The sequence below is a fragment of the Astatotilapia calliptera genome, chromosome 2 (genome assembly GCF_900246225.1).
Source record: "Astatotilapia calliptera chromosome 2, fAstCal1.2, whole genome shotgun sequence".
In the NCBI taxonomy this organism is placed as follows: domain Eukaryota; kingdom Metazoa; phylum Chordata; class Actinopteri; order Cichliformes; family Cichlidae; genus Astatotilapia; species Astatotilapia calliptera.
The window spans coordinates 36,452,589-36,460,433 of record NC_039303.1 but is presented as its reverse complement, the minus strand read 5'-3'; the positions used below and the strand labels follow the sequence as shown (position 1 = coordinate 36,460,433).

At 38.2% G+C, this 7,845-nt stretch overlaps 1 protein-coding gene across 3 annotated transcripts in view; it reads left to right on the top strand.

Moving 5' to 3' along the window:
- The first annotated feature begins 756 nt into the window (after positions 1 to 756).
- enox2 (ecto-NOX disulfide-thiol exchanger 2) overlaps positions 757 to 7,845 on the top strand; it is a 185,929-nt gene continuing 178,840 nt past the window's right edge. Inside the window, exons 1-2 of one of the 3 annotated variants that reach the window (XM_026146438.1) lie at positions 887 to 947; positions 5,102 to 5,198. Coding sequence is in view for 1 of the 3 variants with exons in the window: in XM_026146421.1 (XP_026002206.1) it covers positions 835 to 947 (113 nt within the window). In the remaining 2 variants the exon portion in view is untranslated. Of the gene's footprint in view, positions 948 to 5,101; positions 5,199 to 7,845 lie in introns of all 3 variants that reach the window. The other 2 variants (XR_003270064.1, XM_026146421.1) reach the window with 2 other exon arrangements.

Here is a 7,845-nt window from a genome sequence, read left to right as displayed (position 1 = left end):
TTGCTAAATTTGATCGAGCAGTTACAAAGAATTCATTGAGACTATTTGCCACAACATCCATATTGTATTCTTCATGGTCATTACAAATGAAATACTTGGGATAGTTCTTTTGTCCAGTCCCACATTTTATAAGACTGTTCAGGATTTCCCATAATCTTTTATTATTATTTCTATTTATATCTAATTGCTTCTTATAGTATTCCTTTTTACTAAATCTAAGTATATTAGTTAACCTATTTTTATATCTTTTGTATCTGATTTCAGCATCTTTAGTTCTCGTTCTTAAGAACTCTCTGTATAGAGCATTTTTCTTTGTACATGCATTTTGCAGACCTTTTGTTATCCATGGACAGTCCATATATTTCTGTTTCCTACTATATTGCTTTATTGGACAGTTGGTATTGTACAGTAATGTAAATATTCAATTATCATTAACTTAATGGTCAGGAACTTATTAAGCTCAATTCTGATTTTTAAAGGATTAAAAAAAGTATTTATTGATTTGTTTGTTTGTTTGTTTGTTTGTTTGTTTTAAACCTAAATTGTCCTTCAGTTGCAGGACAATCTAGGCTAAATACGTCTTTACTTTTAAAAACAGTTTTGGAGGAAAGCTTAACTCGCCAAAAGAACATTATATAACAATGCAGGTACCTTTTAACAGTTTCAAGTCTTTGGTGTGCTCTTATTTTGACGGGACACTCTCCCCTGACGCTCAGCTGCAAAACGAAACCTTCCAAAACACTAAACGTCAACGAAAAGCACGTGTCGACCTCCCGCTTGCCGTACTTGGCTCCGCCATTGTTTGACAGGTCTCGTTGCTAACCAGAGGCTTTCATGGTTACCAACTCAACAACACCAAAAGAAAGAAACTTCCAAGCCTTCCATGGCTTTATAGAAAGCTTTTCGACAACACAGAAAGCATGGAAGAGGACAACCGCCTTAGACAGGTACTTTATACTTTCTCCCTCATTTTCTCTTTCACTCCACCGGTGCTAACTTCCGACATCAGTAGTTCGTGTTAGCTTCTGTTTTGGAAGTTCACAGCGAAGCACATAATGTGTTTTGAAACGCGCAGAGCACTTTATTATCTGAAGCCACGCTTTTGTTTCAAACTGGTAGAGTAAACTCGTTAAGTTGGCTGACTTTGCCACTTATGAACTGGGTTGACTTGGTATTTATTCGAGCTGTGTGGAAGCGTAATGTTTTAAAGCGTCTTTGGAGCATCGGCACGGGAAGTCCAACCGCTAAGTCTGTTTCACAGTGAAATACGAGTCAGTCATACTGCTGCTGAGTTCTGAACGCAAAGCGTGTGCCGTAAAAATGTTCCTCTCCACGCCAAATAAACGCTAGAGGCGAATAATAGTCTTGTAATAGTCAAAACCATTTACTGTGATTTGCAGCGGTGCTCAGGAAGTTATTTTGGGTGCAGAGAACAGTTTATTGCAGCAGCCAGTGCAGGCTTTAGAAAAGCATGGGAAGTTTGATTAGCATGTTGCTTGAGTAAGGTTTCATTAAGATTTGTCTGATCCTTGTTTGGCCCTAAAATTAGCCAACATTGCTTGGTTCTTTATTCGTTTCAATTACGGGTTATTTCTATAGCACCAGTTCTGAACAGTCACCTCAAGGTGCTTTATATTGTAGGGTAAATATGTGACAGAAACCCCAATCAGACGCAACCCTATGAGCACACACTTGGTGACAGTGAGAAGGGGAAAAAATGAAGAACAGTTAAAGTTGGGTCCTTTTAACAGGAAGAAACCTTCAGCAGAACCAGACAGAGGGTGAGCAGCCACTTTGCTTTGGGTGTTTTGGGGTTGAGGAGAAAGATGAGAGCAGAGAAAGACAGGACAAAAAAACAAAGAGAGGGCCAGAGGTTAGTAATTAGCAATGATTAAATGCAGCAGTGGTGTATAAACACATAGAAAGTGAAATGTGAAACAAAAAAGAAGACTAAAGAAATGTTCAATACATTATGGGAGGCACTCCAGCACTCTAATGCAGCATAACTCAGGGAGGGTTCAGAGTCAACTGATCCAGCCCTGGCTATAAGATTTATCATAAAGGAAAGTGTTTGTCTCCTGAATTCAAACTGGGTTTCACATGAGAGGGGCCGGGTGGCTGACTGCTCTGTTTCTTGTTCTACCTTTAAAAACTATGACCCAAAAGTAAGCCTGCAGTCTGAAAGTGAAGTGCTCTCTTAGAATAATAAGGTACTTTGAAGTCTTTGAGGTATGGTAGGGCCTGATTAATCAAGATTTTGAATGTGAGGAGAAAGATTTTAAGTTCGGTTCTGGATTTAACAGAGACCCAATGAAGAGGAGCTAATACGGGAAAATATGGTCTCTCTTTTCAGTCCTAGTTAGTATTCTCTCTGCAATACATTGAATACATTCATTGCAAGCAGGTGGTAAAAGAGTGTAGCCATAACTGTACCAATGAAACTGTACAGAAAGAAGAATTACAGATGTGTTATTGCCATGGTTATCCATAATCAGTAATTGTGATGCAGCCAAATTTCTATAAAAGGCTATATTCTGACCATAACTAGTCCTTATGATCTCTTTAAATTTTGTATTATTTCCTTATATTCCTTTGCTGTTGCTCTGTGCTGTAAAGCCTTGGGATAATAACAGTTTAACTTGGCAACTGATCTATAAGGGAACTTATAGAAAATGGGTGGAAAGCAAACAGCTGCTCTTTGTTAGTAGAAATTAAGGAAACTAGTGTGGGCACTATGCAGCAAAACAGCTTTATGTCTGCTGTGTGATTGAAATGAAAAATCAGAATCAACGTTGTGGTATTTATCTTAAGTGGCCAGGTATTGCTCGTAAGTGGTGAGGTTATCTCTAAAAATATGGAGGATCATTACCTGAGAAGGCTCTACAAATACATTAATTTCCAGAGGTTCATGTTGAGGTGCATTTCTTTAGAGAGATTTGAAGGATTACTGAGTCATTAATGGTAACCTAATGCCAGTGATATAAGGGGTGTCATACAGGTCTGAACATCCAAGTCCAATAATGAGCTAAAGTATGGCTTCACAGGTATAATCCTAAATCTCGACTCCCTATTTTGCTAAGAGAGGCACCGCTGATAGAAAAGGTTAATCCTCCCTTTGATTAAAACTGGAGGATGCCATTTGTTCTGGCCCCGTTGTCAGAAATACAACCAGAATCTGGGCAAGAGATGTGACGTTTGAGGTGCTTTAAGCATTTAAGAAAACCAGTTAATTTAGGTAAAAGCAAGGTGACATGGGATTAGACCTACTGCAGAGGCTTAATTCTGTTTTTGAACGTTATGCACTTCCTGTTATACTGTGTGGACTTTTTAAATGAAAATGGGTGGTTCCTTAAACCAAGTGACTAGTTAGTAACTAACTAGGTAATTCTTTCATTAAAAGGAAAATTAGTAATCAAGAGTGATAGCACACGTTTAAACAAAAGCACAATCTGGTGTGCTGAAAATGCTGCAGGGTTATAACTACTGTTTATTTTTAGCTTATTATTTCAGGTGTTTTTTTAGTTATCTGTTTGAAGTATTAAATACTGGAAAATAGTGAAAAATTACCTTTGTGATTTTGTGTTTTCTACAAACAAGCTTTACTGGATTTTTTCACACTATATTGCCAAAGGTATTTGTTTGTCTGGCTTCAGACGCATGTGAGCTTGACATCCCATTCTTAATCCATAGGATTTAATATGATGTTGATCCACCCTTTGCAAGCATGACAGCTTCAGTTCATCTGGAAAGGCTTTCCACAAGGTTTAGGAGTGTTTTTATGGAAATTTGGTGGTTGCAAGGGTGTGTAGCTGACTGGTTATTCCCAAGTCTGGTGTGACTGAGGAATAACCAAAAAACTAGGTTCAGTATGACTGAATAATCAATAAATAAAGTCATTAGGTATTTAAATGTTTAGGTCTTGCTCCTGATAATCCACTTTTGTTTGATCATCTTATAAATATTGATCAGTTTTTGAGGATACTGGAGCTCAAACTGCTTGCAACCTGCGTTTACACCATGAGCTTTAATTCTGTGACATTTTTGGATTTAGTAAATTACAAGGAGAGACACATTTCCTTATTTAAGCTCTTCTTGTAGTGTGTTTACCATGTGAAGGATTAGGTTCAGGAGTTTACCCATCTCCTTCTACTTGGGCCAGATTTATATAAGCAGTGTTGTGGACTGCAGGACCAAGATGTAATAAGGGTGTCAATATTCGTCATGTCAGCAAGTTGTGCTTCATTAATCTGTCTGATTGATCCAGCATCCATGTGGTTCAGTGACCTTGGTTTGCACAAATAAGAACTGCACCCTCGCTGGTGTTACCTGATCTACCGCTCTGCTGATAGGCTTCTGCGTGAGTTATTGAAAGCACAGGACAGAGACTTATGTGGACACCAAGTCCACGAGAGTGATGGGAACTCTCCAAGCTGAGGAGGAGGCCTTTTGTTACATTTCATGATATCATATGACTGTAGCAGCAGGATGGACCTAATAGACTTGTTCAAACTAATGAAGGTTGAAGAACTGAGAAAATACTTGGGGACTTTGGAGAAATTTGACCTTAGATGAGGTCAAGGGGGTTGGTCTTAGGAGACATCTCTTAGAGGTTAAATAGGTATAAATGCAGCTGCTATGAGATGGATGGTGTCATGCTGTGTAAGCAAAAAATGCTAATCAAGGGCCAGGAGCTAATCCCTTCCTAACTCATTCCTTGGAGATACACAGTTGATTTGGTGGATCGATATAAGTGCTGTGACTCAATGAACGGAATTAAGTGTTAGCCAGACTGGACTCATACAACATGCTAAATTATTTTTGCTTTAAAAATATTTTAGATGTTCCAGGTGGGCTTCTCTTAGTAGAGAAGTCACAACATACACATACTCTGTTACTGTACTTAAGTAGAATTTTCAGGTATCTGTACTTTAATATTTATTATTATTATTATTTATTTTATTTTTTATTTTTTTTAGTGTGAGGTCATTTCAAATTCAACATTTCTATCAGCTCAACAAACATCAACAAATACACAATGAGTTTGTGTGCAGATTGTCACACAGTGTGTTTCTAGCTAAAGTCCAGCTGCTCTGTTTCCCAGGTAGAGAAAAGAATGAGAGTTAACTTCACTCAGAGATGGAGCATGGTGTAGGAAGACAGACAAGACAAAAGAGGAAGAAGAGGGGTTATATTTAAAGGTAAGGACCGCTCAGTGATGCTTGATAAACTGCAAATTTAAAGATCACATGCAATGTCATCATTTTAATCACATATTTGATCTGTATATAGGGATGGGTACCGGTGTCGTTCTGACATAAACGGTAGTAACCAGACCGAAAAGCAGCGCACATTTCGGTGCTTTTTTTTCCTGAGCTGTGATACACTTTAGATTCGAGCCAATCATTTTACGTTTCCGAGGATAGTAGGCGGGGCCAGGTACGTACGTTCTGTTAGAGCAGAGCTACAGATTAAAAATGTCCAAGGCGAAGCGGTCAAAAGTCTGACTGTACTTCACAGCAAAATATGCAAACTCAGCAGCAACAAGTGCTTTAAGCTGATACTGTGATACTGTCAAAGGAGGTAACACCTCAAATCTGATGAAACACCTGGCAACGCATAGCGTTTTTTTTAAAAGCCCAGAAATGCGCCGTATTTGATAGCTTGCTGCGAGACCTCACACCGAGCACATCTACTGCGGGTGTGGTGCCTGTTATGCAACATCCCCCAAAAACCCGAAGAGGAGAGTCCTGGCCCCTAGCCCTGCCAGTGTAGCAGAAATGATGAGGATGATGGTGGCAGCAGCAGCCGTTCTTCTCTGCGTGAGTAGCTAATTTACGTTGAGTAGGCTAACCACGTTATTACATTAATGCATGTAAGGTGAACTAGCAAACATCATCATAGCTACATGCAGCTGTCTTCTTGTTTGATGGCAGATGCTCCCTTCACCCTGGACAAAAAGACTAAAATGACCAAAGAAAAAGTGGAAAACAGTTAAAAATGAGAGGTTTAGGACAAAGTTTGTGTTTTTCCCATTGTTTAAGCACTGCTTCCAGCCAAGAGTGATGCCATATGTGCCCCATAGCTGCAGAAAAGGCTAACATTGTTATCTTTTTACAAAAAAAACAGCTGAACATGAGAGGTTTTTGGACCAATTTTGTGTTCTCCATTCTTTAAGCACCGTTTGAGCACCGGCACCGTTTCAAAAGTACCGATTTGGCACCGGTATCAGATAAAACCTAAACGATACCCATCCCTATCTGTATATGATGTGTTTTGATAAATTATGTATTTTCATTTTGTGAAACTTCCTGCAAAACAAATAAATAAATACAAACTAGTTTTATTCAAATGCTGCATGAAAATACTGGGCAGTTAATCAGGTTAGTTTGTGGTGAATTCACAGTAAACCACTGTGTTGGACTGGTGCGCAGGGTACTGTGGTACCCATGGTCAGATTTAGGTTACATCAAGTGTAGCAGAGATGAGTTTGCATTTAAGCTCGTGATTTAGATTCATTCACGGAATTCCAGTTTTATGCTGTCTGTTATGAAGATAGTATAAACTGTGGTGTCGCTGCACTGTGCCATACTTTCCCATCGATATATGTGATGCAGCATTAGAAAAGCCAGCGAAAGATGCAGGCTCAGAATCCCAGCTACACACAAAAACAGCTGAGCCCACTGGATTTTCCAGTATTTACGATTTCTGTTATCTTAACCGCACCGTTAACAAAAAAGCTGTCTGAAAAGTGGAGTTTATTAAACATTTATTGTTGTAATCTCTATTATTAGTAGGCAGTAAAATATATTTTACCTTCACAATCTGTAATGAAAGGATCTAAATCATTTCTAAAACAAATAAAACCACTACACTTAAGCTTAAATAATTATTTTGGTAAACATAACCTATAAGTAGGAAAATTAGTTGAAAATGAACAGGGTTGAGTTTTAGATTGTAGTATTGTGACAAACTTAGTACACAATTTGCAATGAGTGATTGCTGAATACTGGCTAAAACAGGATGATGAAGTTAGTTTTAAATTATACATAATTGTGATTGCAAAAATGTTATTTTTTTGTTTCCCCTGTGCTCTCTGCTTCACCATTTTTTTGTTTATGTGCAAGTGAAACAGACACAAAAGATTGGGGAAGGGTTGTGGAGAGGCAGGTGAAGTTTTGGGCGTAACCTAAAGTGAAACATCAGGGTTTTTAAAAGGTAGGGCAAGATTTGCTAATAATATTACATCTACAACTCCCTTACACTTATCTAACAAATCCTGCCACTCACTGCTTTAGCTCGTATTATAAAGTCTCAGATACAGACAGTATTTCAAGATGTATGTATTTAGTGACTGTATATTCTAGGAGCATTTCATTTGACTTTGTTTTTGCGAGGTCTTTTTCTTTATATATACAAATGAAGTAAAAAGCTAACAGTCATCTTTTTTTACTGAATGTGCTTTTGTCTGCACAACATTTCAGATCTGTCAGCTCAGTTAAAGTTGGATGTTTGGATGTTAGGTAAGGTGACCCTGGCTGCTTGGAACAGAGGCAAGCTTGAATAAAAATGCTGTAACCTTACTTTTGAAGTCAGAAGCCTGTTCTGCATGCAAATGTAGGTTAGTTTTCCAGTTGCGGATTAAGCTTTGCCAGTTCATAATATGATCTTGTACTTTCAAAAGAGATTAAAAATGGTGCTTTGTGTTGTGTTTTGTGCTCTGTTTAGGTAGGCCACACAGAAGCACAGAAACCAGGTCTTTTTTCAGGAGCCGCTTTTGGATTTAGAGCTACCTCTTTTTAAAAAGAGTCATAACTTTGCATCCATTCATTCAATTTAGGGAAATAT